The sequence below is a fragment of the Hyla sarda genome, chromosome 2, assembly GCF_029499605.1.
Source record: "Hyla sarda isolate aHylSar1 chromosome 2, aHylSar1.hap1, whole genome shotgun sequence".
In the NCBI taxonomy this organism is placed as follows: Eukaryota; Metazoa; Chordata; class Amphibia; order Anura; family Hylidae; genus Hyla; species Hyla sarda.
The window spans coordinates 50214857-50240019 of record NC_079190.1 but is presented as its reverse complement, the minus strand read 5'-3'; the positions used below and the strand labels follow the sequence as shown (position 1 = coordinate 50240019).

General features: G+C 43.7%; 1 protein-coding gene across 2 annotated transcripts in view; it reads right to left on the bottom strand.

Moving 5' to 3' along the window:
* Positions 1-5199: 5199 nt before the first annotated feature.
* The window catches only part of TNFRSF19 (TNF receptor superfamily member 19), an 87303-nt gene continuing 67339 nt past the window's right edge, over positions 5200-25163 (bottom strand). For both annotated transcript variants that reach the window (XM_056561764.1, XM_056561765.1), the window contains exons 6-10: positions 13309-13470; positions 11912-12037; positions 11430-11523; positions 9228-9570; positions 5200-7059 (exon numbers count right to left, since the gene is read on the bottom strand). In XM_056561764.1, the coding sequence (XP_056417739.1) occupies positions 7051-7059; positions 9228-9570; positions 11430-11523; positions 11912-12037; positions 13309-13470 (734 nt within the window). In that variant the 3' untranslated portion in view covers positions 5200-7050. The remainder of the gene's footprint in view (positions 7060-9227; positions 9571-11429; positions 11524-11911; positions 12038-13308; positions 13471-25163) is intronic.

Here is a 25163-nt window from a genome sequence, read left to right as displayed (position 1 = left end):
CCTTGGACAAGTAGTTTTTTTTTATTTCCACATCCCTGAAAGAGCACCCCTCACGCTGGATGACACCTCATTGATTTGCATGGAAACTGTTAGAGATGAGCGAACTTACAGTAAATTCGATTCGTCACGAACTTCTCGGCTCGGCAGTTGATGACTTTTCCTGCATAAATTAGTTCAGCTTTCAGGTGCTCCCGTGGCCTGGAAAAGGTGGATACAGTCCTAGGAGACTTTTCTAGGACTGTATCCTCCTTTTCCAGCCCAACGGAGCACCGGAAAGCTGAACTAATTTATGCAGGATAAGTCTTCAACTGCCGAGCCGAGAAGTTCGTGACGAATCGAATTTACTGTAAGTTCGCTCATCTCTAGAAACTGTGTAAGGCTGGGTTCACACCACATTTTTACAATACAGTTCCTGTATAAGTTATTAATTTGAAAACTTTACGGAACCGTATTGAAAACCGTATGCATTGACTCTCCATAGAAAACCGTATGCCAAAAGATGTGTCCGGTTGTGTCCGTTTTGCATTTGCGTTTAGTGGTCATGGGCACCTAGTTTCACAGTTGGGTCCTGTGTTACCCAAGAGCCATGGGTTGGTCACATGCTGATAGTGTATGTTGCTTTTCGTGTCTTACCAGTAGGGGCAAGTTGCTAAAAAGGTAGAATAAGTAATTCAGTAGGAGAAGCTGTAATTAGCCACAAAAGTACAGCAAGCCAGTGTGTGACCGGAAGGGTCGGGAGTTGGTGCAAGTATCATTTTGTTTGAGTAGCTCACCCCGCTGGTGGGGGTCCAATCAAATGGAAGAGACTGTGGAGCAAAAATTTGTTTTCCTGCTTGTTGAAATATCAGCAGTTCTGCCCGTCATATACAGATAAATTCTAGAGCAGGTTGCTGAAACACGACACAGTAGAAAAAACAGACCTCATTTCTTCCAAAAACAGCACCACACCTGCCCTCAGGTTGTGTGTGGTATTACAACTTGGCTCCATTCCCTTCAATAGAACTGAGCCGCAATACCACACACAACCTGAGAACAGGGGTGGTGCTGTTTTTGAAAGATATCAGCAGTTTTTTTCTAATCCTGGACAACCCCTTTAAAAGGAAAACTGTCAGCCTCAATAAACCTAATACACTGGGTTATAGTGGGGTGAACAGGAGACAGATGAGGGGTCACTAACTTAAATATGTCCAGTAGGTCCTGAGATATGTCTCCCAGAAGATCCTCTGCTGAATTCAGTGAATCGCGCATAGGAGGCGGGGCTCCGCCCACTCAATTTACATATTCATTGTCTGACTCCTAGTGAAGTAGCATCACAGACAATGAATATGTAAATTGAGTGGGTGGAGCCATCTCCTGTGCGCGATTCACTGAATTCAGCAGAGGATCTTCTAGAGGACATATGTCAGGACCTATTGGACATATTTAAGTAAGTGACCCCTCGCTGGACTCCTGTATAGTATAGTGAATGGTTTTCCGTTCACAAATTCACACTTCTGAATTTGTGAATAGAATATCCGCTTGAAAATTTCCGCCTGAAGAATGGCGGTGCTCATTCTTCAGGCGAAAATACTCGCGGAACACATTGCAGTCTATTGGAGACTGCAGTGTCCGCCCCGTCCTAGAGCCGACTGATTCAGTCAGCGCTAGCCGCACTCGGAATCTCCGGGCGGAAATTTTCTGCCTGGAAATTCCGTAGTCTGAACCTAGCCTATTAAACAGGCCGATAGAGTGTTAATACATAATAGGGACAGCGATCAACAGTTCATCAGCTAATCGCAACGTCTTCACATGCAAAAAAAAAAATGGCGCTCATTGGCCACATATCTCCTCGTCTATTAGGATATGTAGGGCCAAAGAATTACAGAAGCAGAACGCCACGTAAATGGTCATGCGCCACTTCTCACACAATGGTTTAGCCTCATAATAGGATCTACAAGATCAGTGCTTATCTAAAATGCACCTCATCCCATGTAAGGTTGTGTTCACACACTGCGGCTAATTAGCAGTACCGTAACTAATTACCACACACGGTCTTGCCACAAATTACTGAAATTGCTGTAAAAATGATGATTATGCTAATTAAGTACAGCTCTCGGGCATCATCGGCGCTCCCATAGGAATGAATGGAGCGCGTGCCGTATACCAGTAGACAACATGCGCTCCTCAATAAGAGTGCCTGGTCCCTGATCCTGGGGGGGCCCCAACTGGTTGGATCTCTAGCGATCAGCTACTTCTCACCTATCCTGTGGATAGGAGATAAGTTATTTTTCGCAGAAGTACTCCTTAAATTTTTACCACGATTTTGGTTATTTGTAGTAAAACACAGCAAAACCGCAAGATACTGCTAGAAAGCTGCAACGTGTGAACACAACCTAATGGGGCCTCTAGTGACAGAATTGGTGATATAAATCCTAGATTAAGGTTTTCCCTTGTAGCCAGAGACACACAAAAGTTCAAAAAGTTGAAATTTTTCTTAACAATGTATTTACATAATGAAATATATAAAATAAAAAAAGGCAAAAATGTTCAGATTTACAAATATAAGCAAATATTCTGGAGGTTTCTATGAACCCATTGTCAATTTGCACTTTACATCAATATACATTAGTCACTGGGCCTCGAGATTCCATTATGTAGAATTCTGACTGGTTGCTATGCGCAACAATGCCGCTTGTTCTTAAAGGTGTAGTCCAGTGCTGAAAAACTTATCCCCTATCCTAAGGATAGGGGATAAGTTTCAGATCACGGGGGGCCCCAGCTGTTGGATCTCCTGTACGGAGCCCCGACAGCCCGCGGGAAGGGGGCATGTTGACCACCGCACGAAGCGTCGGCTGACACGCCCCCTCAATACAACTCTATAGCAGAGCCGGAGCGCTGCCTTCGGCAATCTCTGGCTCTACCATAGCGATGTATTGAGGGGGCGTGTCAGCTGCCGCTTTGTGCAGGGGTAGACACCCACTATCTGGCCAGCGAGCCTGGCCCCCGTACAGAGAGATCGCAGGGGGGGGGCCCAGCGGTCAGACCCCCTGCAATCTGAAACTTATCCCCTATCCTTAGGATAGGGGATACGTTTTTCAGCACTGGACTACCCCTTTAAATGGGTACTCCTGTGGAAAACTTTTTTTTCTAAATCAACTGGTGCCAGAAAGTTAAACAGATTTGTAAATTACTTCTATTAAAAAAATCTTAATCCTTCCAGTACTTATTAGCTGCCGAATACTACAGAGGAAATTATTTTATTTTTGGAACACAGAGCTCTCTGCTGACATGACCACAGTGCTCTCTGCTGACACCTCTGTCCATTTTAGGAACTGTCCAGAGCAGCATATGTTTGCTATGGGGATTTTCTCCTAGTCTGGACAGTTCTTAAAATGGACAGAGATGTCAGCAGAGAGCACTGTGCTCATGATGTCCGCAGAGAGCTCTGTTCCAAAAAGAAAATAATTTCCTCTGTAGTATTCAGCAGCTAATAAGTACTGGAAGGATTAAGATTTTTTAATAGAAGTAATTTACAAATCTGTTTAATTTTCTGCCACCAGTTGATTTAAAGAAAAAAAAACAAAAGTTTTCCACCGGAGTACCAGGCCTTGATAATACATGACATCCAATGGTATACAAAAAGCAGTTCAGACTATACAATATATACAGAGACACCGAGCACTGGATTGTATTCGTCTTTTACAAGGGATTTCCTTCATTGTACTAGATTTACTGGGGGAGATTTATCAAAATGCATGCAATGGCAAAATGGTGTAGTTGCCCATTGCGTCCTCTATCGGTGCTGCTTCAGTAGAGGTGGAATCTGACTGGTTGCCATAGGACAATAGTAGTGGTCATCAAACTGCGGACCTCTAGATGTCGCAAAACTACAACTCCCAGCATGCCCAGACAGCCTTCGGCTGTCCGGGCATGCTGGGAGTTTTAGTTTTGCGACATCTAGAGGTCCGCAGTTTGATGACCACTACCATAGGATTTCCCTTGGCAAACAATTCCATAAATCTCCCCCACTGTGTACACATCCTTAGCAAATGCAAGATTGTTCTCGAACAAAAAACTTTATTTATAAAACAAGTTCACCGATTTTTCACAAGCACCTCGGAAATGCGATTTGGTCTTTTACAATTACATTTCCATAAAAAATGCTAATAGATGCGAGAAAACCTATGTTTTCACCCTTGATTTTTGCTACGAATGCAGCAGTGGTGCAGCTCTGTGTGTACAAAGCCTTACCAAAGTCGGCCATGCTTGCTCCAACCCTGAAGCCAGAGAGTATCTGTCGGGACAGCCAAATGGCGCCACTTGGAAATTTACAAAATATTGTAAATCATACAGGGATACTTAATTCTGATCATAAAATTAAATCTCTCCCCGTGCTGCACCATCTTACTTTCCGCTCTCTCTATCTACCTAATCCTACTCTTTGTAGCATCTTCCCATTTCCACTATTTCCAGGACTTCTCTCATGCTGCACCCATCCTATAGAAGATTCCCCCCCCCCTATCTACCACATTAGGCTAGAGCCCTGCGCCGGACTGTTTTCAATGCCGCTTGATTTTGGACCACTACTGCCCGCTCCCGCAAGGTGTGTGTTCCAATCCAAGCATTTTGTTACAGCTTTTAGAAATGGTACCCCCCCCTGTGCCATTTCATTACCCTCAGTCTCATTTCTTTACTACCAACCGGGCCATTTCATCAGCCACCTGTGGTTTTTGCGGGACCCGCTATATGTTTTGTGACCACCTGCTCCCGCCCGCAACAACCTCATTACCGGCCGCAAGTTTTTTTTATTGGGACTCCACAGGACACCAATCCCTATATAAGACTATATTCAAGGCATTGCTCTTTACTTTCACAGCTTTAAAGGAATACTTCAGTGTAAGACACTTATCCCCTATCCGCAGGATTGCGGGGGGTCCGACCGCTGGGACCCCCTGCAATCTCCTGTAAAGGGACCAGGCATTCTCGCGGCTAATGCGCGTGTCGTCAACCTTACTGAGTTTAACAACACACCTCCTCCATACAGCTCTATGAGAGATGAGGGGATGCACGAACTCTGCCCTAGAAATACATGGAGGGAGCATGTCAGCCACGGGGTCATGCTGCGGCCAACACGCCTCCTGCACAGGAGAGCCATGGCAGAGCCGAGGCCCCGTACAGGAGATCGCAGGGGGTCCCAGCGTTCGGACCCTCGCGATCAGACACTTATCCACTATCCTGTGGGCGGATAAGTGTATAACAATGCAGTACTCCTTTAAGTGTAGTCTGCTGCACTTTGGAGTCTCGCACAGACAAAGTATGAGATTGAGACATGGACCAAATGTAGTCACTATTAGACTATTTTTGGTCATCTAAAGTCAACACAACCGCCAGGAGTATGCCAGCCAACATTTTTATAGCCGGTCAACGTACCTGTGAAGTGTTGGCAAAAGTAGGTGTAAATGGTCCCTAAAACGAGTCCTTAATACATATCCGTTTGCCGCTCTTCAATAGTCATTTTGTGCCAGTGTATGTTGGCTCTATAGGTGATGTGTAACGGTTCTTAAGCCAGTTATACACCTCCCGTCCCCAGCTTACCTGGTTTTGTTGACTGCGTGTTATCTCAATGGTTAAAGAGAGGCGTAAGCACCAATGGCCAATGTCTCTCAGAACAAGAAGGATTGGACATTAATATTCAAAATGTTTCTTCCTTTTGGACATTTCTGGGTCAAGACCCCCCACATATTAGATAGTCAGCCGGCCCCACTGAAAATGATGGGATTAGCTGACATTCCCATTACATGTAATATTAGAGTGATTATGAGAATCACTCAGTACTGGTCCCCAACAAGGACTACGAGATTCACTCAGTATTGGTCCCCAACAAGGCCTACTCAAGGGTTACATCAGGCAGAAATAATGGACCATGTGCTAACCATAGTGGAGACACAACAAATGGCATAAACAATTATCTACAAATTTAAATAGCAAAACATTGTAAGTAAAAGCCAATATTCTTTAAAAAATAAAAAAATACATAATGACCTATCATACAATACAACATTTCATATAAAAATGTACATACATCACAGAAATAGTGCTTATAGGCAATACGTGTGGTGGCGTCTCATGTCCACATGCGATCATTTAAATAGGTGTTTCTCAGCATAAGGGCTTGGAGAAGGGTTCAGTATAAGTGCATTACATCTACAAAAGTCAAATGTACAATACATAGGTGACTGTGGCTCCACCAGACAAGATGTACCAGGACATGGCAGTCAATGTATCCAGGAGGTCGGGTAGAGTTGGAATGTGCAGACCTCATACAATACTCATTTCATTGCACCCTGCAAACCCATAGACCCGTGCCTCAAATATTTTTTCAGTCTGATGAAGATGATCTATACACGTCTACGAAGATCATCCCATAAATAAGGAAAAATCACATTTATATTCTGCTTCATGGTTCATTTACGTCCTGCTCTGAACTTCTCCAGTCAGATTCCTCGAGTAGTTCCATTCTATCAACATGCTAAATTCCATCCCGTGACCTATGCATCCTCTTGTCCACACTGATACCTTAAGACATTCTAAGGATGAGAAACTGGTCCTACATCAAGTTCAATCGAAGAAAACATGGAGACATGTTCTTAAGGCAGATCAAGACATAGATCTACAAGTGGCAAATCCAGAAACAGATCTCCAGGTGGCAAATCAAAAAGTAGATCTCCATGGAGCCGTCCTAGACGTGGATTTCCAGATGGTAGGTCTAGAAGTAGATCTCCAAGGAGCCATCCTAGACGTGAATTTCCAGATGGTAGGTCTAGAAGTAGATCTCCAAGGAGCCGTCCTAGATGTGGATTTCCAGATGGTAGGTCTAGAAGTAGATCTCCGAGGAGCCTTCTTAGATGTGGATTTCCAGATGGTAGGTCTAGAAGTAGATCTCCAAGGAGCCGTCCTAGATGTGGATTTCCAGATGGTAGGTCTAGAAGTTGATCTCCAAGGGATGGATTGAGCAGATGTTCAGGTTGACTGATCTAGAAACAGACCTCTGGATCTTGAAGTAGATCTCACTCAGCATTCCTGATGAGTAATAATAATTAAATCTAATTAATAAGTAATCTGAACAAAATAAAAACAATGAAATGTTACAGGGCAATAATATCTATACACTTGACAATTGTCTAAGGGTAAATTTACAACAGGCAGTGATGTGGTGGTTTTTGTGGTGAAGTATTTACATGTGGTCTTGCCATGTGTGAGTTTATCGCTACAGTACCTTTATAGCAGTAATGGTCTACATGGCGAAACCATAAGTGGTACTATCATAAATTACCGTTTTTTTTTTTTTACTCTTGAGGGGAGTCAAAGTCATGTGGAAATTCATGCTCCACTGGGAATTCTGGGAAGAAGGATATGCAAAGCAGCATTCTGACACAACCTTTTGGAGGTAGTTTTTCCATTATGTCAGGGGACAATAAAAAAAAAAAGCCTTAGAACATGACTTTGGATTTAAGCCAAGCCTGAAAACTTTCCAGGAGGAGCATTTACCCATCAATTATCAACTACTTGGAGATGCTTTCCCTTCATCAGAACCAGAACAGGGAGCTGGCTAGCTGCTGAGAAGCCTGTAGTTGTGGAACCAAAAGAGGTAATGTTTCACCTTCGGGAGAGTGTCATGACATGTAGAGGGGAGATTTATCAAAACCTGTCCAGAGGAAAAGTTGCCCAGAGCAACCAATCAAATCACTTCTTTCATTTTTAACAAGGCCTCTGCAAAATGAAAGAAGCGATTTGATTGGTTGATTTGATTGGTTGCTATGGGCAACTGGGCAACTTTTCCTTTGCACAGGTTTTGATAAATCTCCCCTGTGGAGACTTACAGGCTACGCATGCTCTACTAGTAATTCCTGGTAGAAGGATATGCTTTCTTCAAAATGTGGCATCAGAGAGATCTTTTGCAAGAATGGCCTGTAAGTCTCTACACCACTGTTTCCCAACCAGGATCCCTGCAAAAACAAAACCCCTGTCAGATGGGTAATTTTACTGAAGAGTTGCCTGACTTGGCTTAAATCCCCATTCATGTTCTAATGCTTCTTGTAAAAGTCAAACACTGACTTGAAGTAAAAGTCAACTTCAAAACATTAGGATCTTTTGGCTTCAGAGGAACCCGATTCTCGGCGCTGAACGACCAGACAAGTATGTAAATTCAAGGTAAGTTTATTGACCAGAATGCAACACATTTCACTGCGAATGCGCAGGCTTCTTCAGGCATGACAGCTTCTTCAGACATTCGAAGCTTCTTCAGGGCATGCCTGAAGAAGCTGCGCATGCGCAGCGAAACGCGTTGCATTCTGGTCAATAAACTTATCTTGAATTTACATACTTGTCTGGTCGTTCAGCGCAGAGAACCGGGTTCCTCTGAAGCCAAAAGATCTTATTGCCTCACCCCGGAGGGCAGCAGACGATCTACCGTACACGCCTCTTTGCATTGTTGTGTATGTACCTACACAACCACCCAGGGTGAGCAATACATTTATATATTAAACTCACCCCGTGGGTACAAACAATACTATTCTATGGAGCGCTTTCCCCTTTCCTTCTAACTTCAAAACATGGCATCAGATAGGTGCTTTCCATATCCTTCTTATGTTTTTTTTTTTTTCTTTCTTAAAAACATCTTGTGCAGGTGTAACATTAAAGGGGTACTCCACTGGGAAAAAAAACATGTTGTGCCAGAAAGTTAGACAGATTTGTAAATTACTTCTATTTAAAAATCTTAATCCTTCCAGTACTTATCAGCTACTCTAGGCTCCACAGGAAGTTCTTTTCTTTTAGAATTTTCTTTCTGCCTGACCACAGTGCTCTCTGCTGACACCTCTGTCCATATCAGGAACTGTCCAGAGCAGGAGAGGTTTGCTATGGGGATTTGCTCCTACTCTGTCCAGTTCCTAAAATGGACAGAGGTGTCTGCGGAGAGCACTGTGGTGAGACAAAAAGGAAATTCAAAAAGAAAAGAACTTCCTGTGGAGCATACAGCAGCTGATAAGTACTGGAAGGATTAAGATTTTTAAATACAAGTCATTTACAAATCTGTTTAACTTTTTGGCACCAGTTGATTTAAAAAAAAAAAAAATGTTTTCCAGTGGAGTACTCCTTTAATGCGTTTCATCTGTAAACGAGCAGGCAAATAATAAAGTCATAGGCCATGAGACATGCTACCACCATATGCATTGATTAAACCACTTTACCTCATTCTCGTCTTGGACACGTGACGTGCGCTCCTCTTCACACTGGTTTCCCTCAGCTCCTTGACATGCATCCAGCTTTAATAAATGAAGATGTCTTGAAGACTCCATCTCCGCACTGATACTCTGCACACTATTTGTGTGTACAATACTTGGCTCCTCCGTATCTCTGTTCAAAGTGTCTGCACCCCCTCCTATTGGCTCCGGATATGGCTCACAGACAGGAGAGCTATCACTGCCAGGAGGTGTTTGCATAAGAGGCCAAGTTTCTGCAAGCTCTCTGCAGGCCGGGTGTGAAGTGGGTCCAAGAAATGCTGGAATCATGTCCGCCACGGGATCGGTGTTCCTGAAAAATATGTCCCCAAATGATTGGAAATATGAACTTGCATGAATCTGTCGCCTACACAGGCCGCCCACATAGAGCTCAGTTCCCATTCGCTCTATAGAGAGGTTTTATTTTTAAAGAATGTGTCGGAAATAGACTCATTTATTCTTATCCAGCCAAAAAATAATTTAGACTCCTCCAGATATAGCAGTGTTTCCCAACTAGGGTGCCTCCAGCTGTGGCCAAACTACAACTCCCAACATGCCCGGACAGCCTTCGGCTGTCCGGGCATGCTGGGAGTTGTAGTTTGGCCACAGCTGGAGGCACCCTAGTTGGGAAACACAGATATAGACACCACAACTTTATGAAATTATGGAATCACAGCGATAGACACTCATTCTGGAAAATAGAGGCGGTCCGAGCTCACAGGTACCAACAATATGGTGTCTCTGTCCGTAATGGATATATACATATTTATAAGTACTATATTATTAAATTGTATATGATATAATACACTGCTCAAAAAAGGGAACACTTAAACAACACAATGTAACTCCAAGTCAATGACACTTCTGTGAAATCACTCTGTCCACTCAGGAAGCAACACTGATTGACAATCAATTTCACATGCTGTTGTGCAAATGGAACAGACAACTGGTGGAAATTATAGGCAATTAGCAAGACACCCCCAATAAAGGAGTGGTTCTGCAGGTGGTGACCACAGAACACTTCTCAGTTCCTATGCTTCCTGGCTGATGTTTTGGTCACTTTTGAATGCTGGCGGTGCTTTTACTCTAGTGGTAGAATGAGTCTACAACCTACACAAGTGGCTCAGGTAGTGCAGCTCAGGATTGGACATCAATGCGAGCTGTGGCAAGAAGGTCTTCTGTGCCTGTCAGTGTAGTGTCCAGATCACAGAGGCGCTAGCAGGAGACAGGCCAGTACATAAGGAGATGCAGAGGAGGCCGTAGGAGGGCAACAACCTAGCAGCAGGACCGCTATCTCCGCCTTTGTGCACTGAGGAGCACTGCCAGAGCTCTGCAAAATGACCTCCAGCAGGCCACAAATGTGCATGTGACCACTCAAACGGTCAGAAACAGACTCCATAAGGGTGGTATGAGGGCCCAACGTCCACAGGTGGGGGTTGTGCTTACAGTCCAACACCATGCAGGATGTTTTGTATTTGCCAGAGAACACCAAGATTGGAAAATTCGCCATTGGTGCCCTGTTCTCTTCACAGATGAAAGCAGGTTCACACTGAGCCCATGTGACAGACGTGACAGAGCCTGGAGGCGTTGTGGAGAACATTCTGCTGCCTGCAACATCATCCAGCATGAGTGGTTTGGTGGTTGGTCAGTAATGTGTGGGGTGGCATTTCTTTGGGGTGTCACACAGCCCTCCATGTGCTTGCCAGAGGTAGCCTGACTGCCATTAGGTACCGAGATGAGATCCTCAGACCCCTTGTGAGACCATATACTGGTGCGGTTGGCCTTGGGTTCCTCCTTAAGCAAGACAATGCTAGACCTCATGTGGCTGGAGTGTGTCAGCAGTTCCTGCAAGAGGAAGGCATTGATGCTATGGACTGGTCTGCCCGTTCCCCAGACCTGAATCCGATTGAGCACATCTGGGACATCATGTCTCGCTCCATCCATCTTTAGTCCAGGTCTGGGAGGACATCCCTCAGGAGACAATCAGACACCTCATCAGGAGCTTATTTTAGTGTTCCCTTTATTTTTTTGAGCAGTGTATATATATTATATTATATAGTCTATGTACTTATTTTTTCTTTACTGTTGAAAATATCTGTTTTAAAAAAAATGTCTTTAATAAACAAACAGTTGAACAAAAAAACATATTTATAAGTAAAATAACCCACTTACCCATCGTACAGGGTTCCGTGTGATGGGAATATACAGCCATGATCAATGCTGTACGTCTCCTCACAGCACAATGAGGGGATCAAGTGAACAGGGCCTAAGGGGGGATAAAAAGAAGAACATATGTGGACCAATGATGAAGAAGCCTATAGTCCAATAGACTTTAGGAATTGTTAATCCATTACAGATTTGTAGACTACAATGTACCAATAAGATTCCACCAGTAATTTGAATAAATGATTAAATTAAACATTAAATGTTATGTTTTTAGGTTTACATTAATAAAGGGTTTGTTGACATGGACCGGCAACTTATCCAGATGCAGCCCCCCTCTCTTCTATGGGTTATATCTGGCATTACAGTCAGATTCAATGAAATATGTAAGGATCTGTCATATCAGTCTCGGATCCTGTACTAATGGAACCCACCGTGTAGATGTGGGTCGAGCGCTGAACAGTGTCCGAGCATGAGAACTTCTTACTTACCACAAGCCTGTGGCGGCTCTTGCTGACAGCGGCAGTATGTCCTTTGCGGGTGCTCAGTAACTTGTGGTCTGTCGAAGCACAATAGCTCTGACCCCCTGTACTGCACTTCTTGAGAACGGCTGGACCCTGTATAACAGAAAGACAGAGGAGGACTCCGTGAGAACCGCGTGTGTGGGCTTATGTTATGTCTTCATTGATAAATTTACAGCTACATGTAGCAACAAAACATAGACCACAGAGAGGGAGGGGGGAAAGGGAGAGAGAAGAGGGGAGAAAAAGACAGAAGGAAGGGGAGGAAAGAAGGAAAAGAAAGAAGAAGGCGGAATGGAAAGAAAAAAAGAAAGGGAAGAAAAGAAAAAGGAAAGGGGAAGGAAGGGAAGGAGGAATGGAAAAAAGGGAAGGAAAGGGCACAAAAGAAGAAAAAGAAAGGGGAAAAGGAAAGGAAGAATGACAAGGTGGAAGGAAATAGGGAAAGAAAGCAAAAAGGAGAAAAGGAAAGGGTAAGGCTCCTTTCACACTGCTGTTAAGACTAGCCTAGCCTAAGAAAGGAAGGAAAGGAGGAATGGAAAGGAAAAGTAAAGGAGGGAAGGAAAGAATAAGAACGGAGGAATGGAAAAAGGAAAGGAGGAAGGAAAGAAAGGAGGGAAGAAAATAAAAAAGGAGGAAGGGGCAAAAAGGAAAGGGTAAGGAACTTACCTTTTTTCCATTCCTTTTTGTCATTCCTCCTTCCCTTCCAGAAGGAGGAATGGAAAAAATGGACGAAAATAATTGAAAAAAAAAAAAAGGGATTGAATAAAAAGGAAAAAAAAAATCAATAAAAGGAAACAAGTAAGTGAAGAAAAGGAAACCTAAGAGCAAGGGATGTGAAGGACAAGGGAAGGGAAAGGGGTTGAAATGGTAGAGAAGGGAGGGAATATAGGGAGAGTACAGGCCATTCTGCACTGACCAGGCCTCAGTAATCTGAAACAGACTGACTGCTATAGATGTTCTGCCTAAACCAACCAGAAAAACTGTGGTTGTTAGGAAATGAACATGAAACAGCCGGACATGAAGAATATTATACTGTATCTATACTATGCTATAGCAACTTAGCAGCAGTCACAGCACATTTTTTATACAATTTAGTTGATGCCACATAGAAACATAGAATGTGTCAGCAGATAAGTGGCACTTGACCCATCTAGTCTGCCCAATATTCTGAATGTGCACGTGTATTATGTACATATCTAGTAATCTGTGACTGGAGAATAATGGGCACAGTGAAGAATGGGGAATGGTAAGCCTTTTGTGTATATGGATATAGAAAGAAATCTAGTGTATATGGATATAGAAAGTCTTTATATACACAGAGCGGAGAAGAATGGCGCTAAAGGTAGAAAAGAAAGCGCCATACTTACATGTTGGCTTCTTCTCCATGAACTGCCTCTTGCAGTAGATAACAGAGAGGATAAGCAGAGCTAAGAGCACGGTGGACAAGGCACTACATATAACGGCAGCCAGAGCGGTGTCCCGGGGGCTCGATGCGGTAGCCGTAATCTTCACAAGGTTTACTTTGCTGCCTAAAAGAAATCAGAAATAGTTGTAGAATAAAATGTGACATCTTTCTGGAAGAAACCGGAAGATGTATATATTCTTCTTTTCCCTTTTTTCCTTATACGGACTTGTCTGCCGATTTATTTTTTATTTTTATTACAGTAAATTGGGCTCTGGCTTGGATTAAAACAAAAATTTGTACTATGCGGAGTCCCCACAGATTTCAACCCTACTGCCCCTTAAGGCAGTGTTTCCCAACCAGGGGGCCTCCAGGTGTTGCAAAACAGCAACTCCCAGCATGCCCGGACAGCCCTTGGACACCCTGGTTGGGAAACACTGCTGTAAGGGATAAAATTCGTAGTGAAAATCTGCAAATGCCGCAGGAAACCAGCCGGGCGTGATTTTACAGTAAGGGTTGGCAGTATGTACTATTTTTTTTTCTCCCCTGTGCTTTGTCTGCATGGATCATGCATCAATAAAGAAAAATCACTGAAAATCGAGAAAATGCATTCATCGCTTTCCACCGAGGTAATTGAAGAAATATTCCCAAAATTGTTTTTATTTAACATGGTTCTCAATCTCAGCCACAGCATAATGGAAAGTGTGAACATGGCCTTAGCATGAAATATTTATACCGGCACTTGTCTTTACACAAGTGATCTCCATTGAAGAGGATAATTGTGAAAAGAGCGACCCGGCACTTGCAGGACTAGGGTCAGGTATTATAAATAGGAGAGGTAACACTGAGATCCCGAAGGGACGTGGATATGGTCGGTGCTAGCCTGATGAGAGTACTGATACATAGAACCAAACGAAGCAAAGGCTGCACTCACCATCCGACGTATCTTTATTCAATCACGTGTAGGCGTTCGGCGGTGGAGGCAGGGGCACGCTGTGCCCCTGCCTCCTCCGCCGAACGCCTACACGTGATTGAATAAAGATACGTCGGATGGTGAGTGCAGTCTTTGCTTCGTTTTGTTCCATTGAAAGTCAACATTTAATGTTGACAGTCATAATGTCAACATTAAAAGTGCCAAGGGGGGCAGTCACACCCAGTTAGAACATGTACTCACCTGCTGCCTATCTCCAGACATTGCTGGTCTCTGTGCTGTTGGTGCTTTCTCTTCTCCATTCCAACACATTGGAAATGCCCAAAGTGGCCCACCTTCGCCACTGAGTGGGTAATTCCTGAGTGTCATGGCAGATAAAAGAAAGCACTTACAACAGGGACCTTTAGAACAGGGCTGGGTGTGGCGAGGGGAGGGGGGGGGGGGGTTAGTGTTGTTGGGTGCAGAGTGAGCAGCAAGTGGTTCCCACCCTGGAAAGTTATCCTTAGGAATGCTCCTTTAGGGTGCGTTCACACCCTAGTAACTAGCAGCGGGGTTTCACGCTGCGGAAAACCTGCTGCGAGTTACACTACCATTGATTTGAATGGGTCCACAGAAAGTCCGCAATAGTGTCAGATTTACGGACTGTCCGCGGACCCATTTAAATCAATGGTAGCATAACTCGCAGCGGGTTTCCCGCAGCAGGAAACTCGCTGTTAGCTACTAGCGTGGGAACACACCCTTAGGGTACGTTCACACAGGCGGATTTATTTGCGGGTTTCCCACTGCGTATTTGAAAGGGGGCGGGCTCTTCCTGGCTGTCCGTAGCGTATTTTCTGCGGCGGAATTTATGCTGCGGAAAATCCGCCGCATGCCCCATTGAAGTCAGTAGGGTCTGCTGCGGACAGCCGAGAAGAGCCCGCCCCCTTTCAAATACGCATCGGGAAACCCGCAAATAAATCTGCCCGTGTGAACGTACCCTTAGGGTCTATTCACACGTACAGTATTCTGCGCAGATTTGATGCGCATGGTTTTCTGAACAGATTTCAATGTAAACTGAATGACTGAACACAGCTTGAAATCCTGCGCATCAAATCTGCGCAGAATACTGTATGTGTGAATAGACCCTTAGAGATCTGGGCACCAAAAGCGAATGTTTTTCCAGGATTTGCCCGGTTTTGCAATGTGGTTATTTGCTGTATTTTTATTTATTTATTTTTTTTTTTACAGATGAAATGTTAAAATGGGAAGGAATGGAAGAAAGGAAAGGGAAATAAGGAAGGAAGGAAAGAAGAATGGTTTGCCCATGCAGCACACTGCCTTCTTATTTGAATATATCCTAAGTCTGTGATCACAAGTTGCAGTCATATGCCATGGGCATGCATGCCACCAAGTTTTTGCATCAATTTTGTAAAAATTGCATAAAAAAAAAAAAAAAAAACACAATACATCCTTAAAGGGGTATTCCAGGCAAAAACTTTTTTTTATATATCAACTGGCTCCGGAGAGTTAAACAGATTTGTAAATTACTTCTATTAAAAAAATCTTAATCCTTCCAATAGTTATTAGCTTCTGAAGTTTTCTGTCTAACTGCTCAATGATGATGTCACATCACGGGAGCTGTGCATGATGGGAAAATATGCCCATAGGAGCTGGACAGCTCCCGGGACGTGAGTCATCAGAAAGCAGTTAGACAGAAAACAGCAACTCAACTTCAGAAGCTAATAACTATTGGAAGGATTAAGATTTTTTAATAGAAGTAATTTACAAATCTGTTTAACTTTCCGGAGCCAGTTGATATATGAAAAAAAGTTTTTGCCTGGAATACCCCTTTAATACATGAAAACAGCCTGAAAACTATTTGCTGTTCGATACATTACTTCAGGAGTAAATAGTAGCAGGGAGGGGCTGTAAAAGGTATGTATAAAAGTGTATATAGATTATTTAGCATGTCCTGTGGCTCATGGGTGCATATACAGGCAGAACTGCCACCTGAAATATATATTTCGATCTGAGCGCAGGTTTATGTGAAACATCCAATAGTCCGAAACGACCAGTTAACCAGCTCCAAGGCAGTTCTGAGGATGCCCCATTGTTGGAATGTTACGGTAACCTATATACTTAAACCACACACACTCCTCTAAATGAGAACCTACAGTCTCAGCTGGCAGCGCGTGTACAACCGCATGACTAAGCTTCCTAATAACATTGAGAGTTTCTGTTCCCCACATAACAGGCGGTGTTGCTGACAGACACAACCAGTACTATGCAAAATGAAATACGTATTTTCAGCTATGGCCAATATCCAAAGTGCTTATGGTCAGACCACAGTTATCAGATCCAGGAGCCAAGTACAAAAATACTCTTCGGCACAGACATAAAACAGCAGCCCGCTCTGCGTTCCCATACAGATTTCCATTCTTATATTCCAAACCTCTGAAATAGCTGAGCGACCAGAACAAATCTATCAGAGATTCCACGTCAGTAGACGGCGCTCCGTGGAAGAGATTTTAAAGGTATTAAATAGTAGAAATAAGCTTTGAAGGCAGCCGCAAGCATCAAAGCCAGAAGCAATGGTAGGAAAGCAACTCAAGTAAAAGATTGCGTTTCTTCACATATACTCAATTATCGGACATTACGGGCGCTTTTTCCACATGATTTATTACCTCAATTGACTTGGCTTTAGTTAGAAGCAGTATATGGTTGTTTGCCTCACCTTACAGAGTAAAGTGACCATACTGGAAAGGGGCCATGATGGCGCCAAACCCGCTGTAGACCCAACACTAGAATGGTAGGTAAAGGCACCATGAGAGCAAAGACTCTTCTCTGCAGGTGTCTAAAAAATAGACTGCCGAAGTTTTCTAGTGATGGAACAAAAGCCTCAGGCAGATGAAACCCAACATCCTGATCATTGTTAGGATGGGCAGACAGTCAGACAGTCTCAATGAGGTGAATAGTCTGTTTAGGTCCCTTCCTGGGGAAGCGAGATCTTGTACCATAAATAATCTCGGGGACATCTCGTCCTTAATGGTGTAACTAGAGCCAGCACAAACATGGTGAACATGACATACAATCATGTCAAAAACAGAACATTACAAGTGAAGAACTGAACATATGTCTTCAATGTGCTAAAGGTTGAGAGGTGTTTAAAGAATATACTGAGTGAATGGTTGTAATTCTTCATGGCATGTAAGCAGAAGTGTCCTAAGTGTTAAGTGACTCTTCTCTCATCATGGTGTCAGCAGTCAGACAATGCTATCAATCACGACTGTCTGCCCGCAGTACATGGTCTGCAACCCTTCAGGGAAATCGCCCGGTCACTTCTTTAGATTGTGCTGCACCTATACCTTATCCGATGATACATGGAAACCTGCTGCAATGATACATGGCAATCTCACTGACCATTTACAGAATATCTTCTAGGTTTATGGTGATGGAAATCTTTGACAAAGACTTTGGATGCTCGATTGGTTTGATTCGTAGTTCAGGCTCATAGACCAGTGTCCTTCTGATATATTTGCAAGATTTCAAGAGATAGATTTCAACTTTGAATTCAAACTTCAAATAAAAATGGGAAATCCAGTCTTTGAAAATATTATGGTCGATTTCCTACCACACCATGACACCCTCACAGCCTGCAAATCGGGTAATGATTTCTGGGAAGAGTCAGTGCAAAGTTCTGGGAATTTCATCTACATGACCACACCTCTGGGTTGTATGGAATAATACGACACTCACAATAATCCATGTACATATCCATATGACAAAAAATAAATAAATAAAGGGCATAGTCCATCAGATGCTGTATTACAGAGCAAATACGGTGTTGTCTGGAGGCACCACAACGTGGTACAGGCTGCCTATGACTCTGTAATATGCAACCACATGGACGTTGTGTGCCTCCCTATGGGTTCTATGTCGTGTGCCTCCCTAGGGGTTCTATGTCGTGTGCCTCCCTAGGGGTTCTATGTCGTGTGCCTCCCTATGGGTTCTATGTCGTGTGCCTCCCTAGGGGTTCTATGTCGTGTGCCTCCCTAGGGGTTCTATGTCGTGTGCCTCCCTAGGGGTTCTATGTCGTGTGATTCCCTAGGGGTTTTATGCCGTGTGCCTCCCTATGGGTGCTATGTCGTGTGCCTTCCTATGGGTTCTTTGTCGTGTGTCTTCCTATGGGTTCTTTGTCGTGTGCCTCCCTATGGGTTGTCTTGTGCCTCCCTAGGGGTTCTATGTCGTGTGATTCCCTAGGGGTTCTATGTCGTGTGCCTCCCTATGGATGCTATGTCGTGTGCCTCCCTATGGGTTCTACATCGTGTGCCCGGGCATGCTGGGAGTTGAAGTTTTGCAACATCTCAAGGGCCACAGTTTGAGACCACTCACTACCTTAATATATGGTTTCAATTGACTACAAGGTGGAGCCTACCCAACCGATCACACATCTACGGTTACACAATTCGAGCTTGGACCTGAAAGCGTTGGCTTAATAAATAAGTGACCACAATGGGCCCAGATTAGAAGCTGTTGATTCTAGATAAGGGATTTATAATAAGGCCAGAAGAGGCTCAATGGTATAGCAGGTTTATAGACACTAGATAAGACTTTTGTTTCCACAAATATTGATCCTGGATAAGGCATATTATATTTTTCACTCCGATGGTTGCGCACGCTGCATATAATGTAAGACAAGTGACAGGACGCGTAGCCTTGCACTTTGGTTAAGTTAGTTTAGCAGATGGTTTATAAAAGTTAAATTCCTCTGATGACAGAAGATCAACTGCAAGTTCCATTAGAAGAAGAAAGGACATTCCTTAAAGGGGTACTCTCGTCCTAATACATCTAATCCCCTACCTAAAGGATAGGGGTTCAGATGTCTGATCACGGGGGTCCCGCCGGTGGGGACCCCAGCAATCTGTCATTCAGCACCCACCTTTGCGAGCTCTCCGCAGCGCTGGAGACTCCGAGTATGCAGCGTGACGGCCACAGGGCCAAAGTATCCTGACGTCCACCCCCATGTGACGTCACGCCCTGCCCCCTCAATGCAAGTCTGTGGGAGGGTGCTGAATGACAGGAAGGTGGGTGCTGAATGACAGATTGTGTGGGTCCCCAGCGGCAGGACCCCCTGCGATCAGACATCTTATCCTTTGGATAGGGGATGAGATGTATTAGGGCCGGAGTGCCCCTTTAAATGTCTGAATCGAAATTAATGCATATTATGATCACATTGCTACTTTCTCAGAATAAAACTAGCATGTATTGAAATATCACATGTATAGAAGATTTAGATTTGTAAATGGGTTAATACAAATGGGGAGGGGTTTAATTAGCGGCCCATTGCTTCCAAAGGATGCCCATTAGATTTCATCAGTCTTTTTTTTTTTTTTTTAAAGGGATATATTCCCATCTTAGGCTATATTCACATCTGCTTTAGAGCTCCGTTCAGGAAACCCTGTCACAAAATCAGTGTAATTAGTTGGACCTGAGTCAATGGGATCGGTTGTTGGTGTCCCTTACGCAATGGACTGTCCGGCTCTGTTTTCTGGTCTCAAACTGAGTCCAATGCAGACAGGAACGAGGCCCCATAAATTGTGGCATATTGCTAGGAAATGCCCCCACTTTATGATCGGTGACAATTATGACCACTGGGACCCCACTGATCCCAAGAATGAAAGTAGCACTGCTGCCCCCTTAAAAAAGGTATTTTAGATTAGAAAAACAGAATTAATTTCTTCCAAAAAGAGCACCTGCTATAATACACAACCTGAGGACAGGTGTCTGATGCTGTTCTTGGAAGAAATCCTAAATAACCCCTTTAGAGGGGTACTCTGGTGGAAATAATTTTTTTTCCAATTTATTTATTTATTTCAAATGAACTGGTTCCAAAAAGTTATACAGATTTGTAAATGACTTCTATTTAAAAATCTTAACCCTTCCAAGACTTATCAGCTGCTGTATACTACAGAGGAAGTTGTGGTTGTTCATTTTAGTATGACCAAAGTGCTCTCACCTCTGTCCAGGTCAGGAACTGTCCAGTGTAGGACCAAATCCCTATTGCAAACCTCTCCTGCTCTGGATGTTCCTGACATGGACAGAGGTGGCAGAGCACTAAGGTCAGACTGGAAAGAACTACTCAACTTCCTGTGTAGCATACAGCAGCTGTTAAGTACTGGAAGGATTAAGACTTTTATATAGAAGTAATTTACAAATCTGTTTAACTTTCTGGTACCAGTTGATTTGAAAAAAGTATCCACCGGAGTTGTTTTTCCTAGCCAACCGGCTGTGCAAGGATCGGTAGTTGACCTTATTCACTTGAATGAAACTGTCCTGTAGGCTGCTGCCCATTTCTAGGATGCCCGCCGATCATAAAGTAAAGACATATACTAGGAAATACCTCCTCCTTGAAATAACTGCTGATCCCTCTAATCTGCTCGACACAAGGAGGGGGTTACCAATCTAAACAAACCAAGAATATTCAGATCTTCACCATTAGCTAGTGATCCAAGTGCCTACAAGCTCTCATAGGTACAACATTACCACCAATGGGCTCTGGCCCCCTCAGCACACACTTTAATATAACATTATAATGGTTGTTTAAAATAGTTGAAATATATTGGATTTCCTAAAGAGTGGACAGCAAAGTAGGTCTAACAGTGTCCCCTAAACAGATTACTGTTGGCATCAAACACCGTAATCTAATGGGTATGGTAGGCAACGCATTAGTATTTTAACTGCTCACAAAAGACAAATGTCTCACATGATAATAGAAGAGAAAGATTCAAGATTCAAACACTATATTGTGCAAGGTTAGTCTTCACGCCATGGCATGGTGGTGGTATGGCAGGAGTCTGCTCATTCTGTATCGGAAGATCTTGTTCTCTCCACATACACCAGCAGATTACTGGCCAATTGACAAAAAAAGGTTGAAAAAATAAAATAAAAAATAAGACACCATTTTCACCATGCAATGGTCTTTTCTGGACCATTGTAACTTGAAACTAGACTCAACATACAACACTACAGACAGTCCAGATCTGCGAAAAGGGGCCAACGGCTGGAAGAACTGACCAATCAGAATGGGCATTTCACTAGTAAAACTCCTGAATTACTGAAGTGTATGCACTGACTGGTGTCTGGTAGTGCCCCCTACAGTACAGGAAGGTATTACATGTTCTGTACTCTTTACCTGTGCCAGGGTTAGCTGCTCCTTTGGACACCAGGTGAGGGCGGCTCCATGTTAGTTACTTTTTTTGGGACACTGTGTGTACTGTACAGGACCCTGAAGACGCTCCTGTCCTCTACATAGACAGTGATTTACAGCTCCCAGCAGAACTTTCTTACTTTTACATGTAAGGACTTGCTTTATCTATATTAGTTATCTACTTATTTTTTCCTATTTTTGGATGACATTTGTGGGCATCAGAGCCAACAATTAATATTGTAACTTGAGGAACCACTGTGTACAACTGATACAGCTACTACAACAACCATGTATCTGTCAACTTTTTCCAAATATATTAAAGGGGGTGGCCACTTTTATAAGGATTTCCTGATAAGCTAAGGGTGTCCCAATTGGTTATTCTTTGATAAATGTGAAAATCAACTCTTTGTAAAACAAAGGTTGTCCTACTGCTGGGAACCCTACGGATCTGTAGCCCGGCAGCAAGTGTTCAATTTCCCTGCAGCACCTCCGCAGGAGAAATGGAGTATTACATGGTGCCCCGTAAAATTTAATAGCCCTTCTCGAAGTGCACGAAAGAGCCAGGTTCTCCAGAGAAAGTGATGGACCTCTTGACCACTCTGCTTACAGCTCATTTATGACAGACTTCCCCCCCCCCCCCTCAGCATTTCTTGAGGAGTTTCCTAAATCTGACAAACCCTTTATGAGGCCGTATATACCAAGAGGTATCGCAGTGACGGATGGAAATGTCAAATTTTATTAATGGCTTCAATATGAATTATATGAAGAGGAAGTGCTGCTGTAAAGCAAGTAGTAAAAAATAAAGCGCACACAGAGCTGTCCTCCTCTTCCACATCCTCTCCCCAACATCTGTGCAGTGGGATAAGACATAAAATAAGCTTTTTGTGCTTGAAATGTAAGTTTCCACAAGGATTAGAGGACGAGGCTGCCAGCTGGGAACAAGAACAAAGATCGCCATCGGAAGGGCATAGGCTCAAATTGCTCTGTTCAGACTCCAAAGTAGTCTCCAGGGTTCCAACTACCCATACACCACCCCAGCCCCCCCCCCCCCCCCCCCGAGCTGTCACTGCAAAATTGCATATCTATAGAGGAAGGTTTTGGTAGGATGTACTGTAGAATACGGAATGTTTACACACAATTTTGTGACTCATTTGTTCATTTAGAGCAGTGTTTTCCAACCAGTATGCCTCCACCGGTTGCAAAACTACAACTTCCAGCATGCCCGGACAGCCAGTGGCTGTCCGGGCATGCTGGAAGTTGTAGCTTTGCAACCGCTGGAGCCCCTCGTGTTGGGACATCACCGTTACTAATACAAATGTTGTCCACTCATGGAGGTCTAGGGTCGACTACTACAGCCTCCATTTGGGACAACCAAAATTAAAAAAGGTGCCTACTAAGAATACATAATAATAGGTATAGTTAGTCCATAAATGTGGTTGAAAAAAGGCTATCAAGTCCAACCATTCCACCTACTGCGTTGATCCAGAAAAATGCCAAAAAATATATATAAATAAATAAATAAATAAAGTGGATGTCCACTGCCCCATATTGGGTTCTAAAATTGCTTACTGACTCAGGTGGTGAATAAATCATTGGATAAACGTTTCATCTGAACGAATGAAGCTGCAATACCAGACACTGCCTATGCACAAGGGTGGCACTGTTTCGAGTAACAGGAAGCCCTCCTTAGGGTATGTTCACTGGGCAGAAAGCCTGTGTGGGATTCCGCTGGAAAATTCCGCTGCAGCAGAGTCCCACTGATTTCACTGGGGAATTTCCAGGAAAATCCCGATTCCTGTGTCCACACAAAGAATAGACTTGTCTATTCTTTCTGCAGATTTCACTTAGAAATGCATTGCCGTCTATGAGACAGCACATTTTTGAGCGGTCCTAGTGCCCACCGGGTTGGGCAAATGTGCGGTATGTCTGCCCATGTTTTCCTGGCGGTCATTCCGCACATTTTCGGCTATGTAAACATGGCCTTATATAGAATAATTAAGTAGCTAAGCAATGGACTGGGCTTGTGCGCTCAATGTTGACATTAGCCTCAGATAGTAGATTCAGGGACTTTAGCTGTGGGGTTTGAGGGTAGGATATACTTTGTTTATATACATCTCTCTAGGCCTGCAATACATCTAATTTAATCTACGTAACTGAGTCGAGGAAGCAGAGCTCTACTCTCCATGTAAAACTGATGGCAACAAACAGGCACAAAAAATGTGTTAGAAAGGACACACACGTTCATATAAGCACTGTATAAATATGATTGCTACATTCATCTCTACATATGTCTTGTGTACATGTAGAAGTGCAAATTCATGTATGTAACCAAACATTACCTCCATAGGACATGTATTGTTTATACTTCTCCATAGGGGTACTCTGGTTCCATAGCGGTACTCTGGTTAGACCTGTTATGGACATGACGTCAACTCCAAACATTTGCATGAAATTTCCATGACCCCCGTCCTCCCCACAACATTTAGTTCCAAAAGTGCTGGTAGGCCATCTGGCTTGGGTAGGTACTAGTGTGAATAAGTGCATTCTCGGTCAAAGAGTCACATAGAATATATTGGTAAGAACTTGAGTCCCATATTGTCAAGTTGTTCATGCACACTGCAGGTATTTTTGTAACAGTTAGACTAGGTTCACACAATGGAATTTCCGAGAGGAATTCTGTTTTGATATTCCGCTCCGAAATTCCAGTAAAGCAGATTCCCATTGCTTTGGGGACTGCAATATCTGCTTGGTAAGGCTGCATTCACATCAAGTTTGCAGCCTAATGGCTGCTGGATCCGGCTAGGGGATGGGAAAACCGGGTGCTCCCTTACCCCAACCAGACCGGCACCGGAACCCATTCACTTTAATGGTTTTAGGTCCGGTCACAAAATCGGATACAGGGCAAAAATGAGATGACCCATCCCCCAGCCGGATCCGGAAGCCTTAGGCTGCAAATGTGATGTGAATGCAGCCTTAGAGAGACCCATGACAGTAAGTTTCTCCCCGCTGTAATCTGTAGGGAGACTTGGCAGTAATGCCGAGTTCGCACTGCAGAATCTTCAGACGAAATTTCTTTCGGAGATCCCGCTGGTGGTGTTACGATTTCTGAGCTGATCCACCAAAAGATCAGCTCAGAAATTCATTGCCATCTATGGAGACGGCAATGCAGTCCTAGCACCACCAGCGGGACCTCTGGCGGAAATTCATTCTGGAGATTCCACGGTGTGAACCCGGTCTTGGGGTTTCGTTTCTCTGCAGCACCACCACTGGAGAACTTGGGCGTTACACAATGCCTATTCCAATCATGATCATGAATCTATTCTCCCCCGGAAGCAACATGGTGCCATAAATATGCCAATATAGTTGTGTGGATCCACAAAGCCTCTCTCCATACATATAGCTAAGCATGGTGCCCAAGTATGCAATAGGCTTCAGTGGTCATAGGCGTATTAAAGTGGCACACAACCCAACGCACTTGCCGCTTCTGCAAGATGCCAGCGAGGTCCGGGAAACTTTAATCTTCACAACTTGAAATGCGCTAGACCCAGATGCACCAGCTCTCGCCCTCCTACCAATGATCGAGTTATGAATGCTTGGCACACACATTGTTTGGCTTGACATTACATTTATGCCTTTTGTAATTAGATAAATACACACAGCTGAACGGGTCACGGAGGCACAATGAGGCTCTTTAAAACCTTCT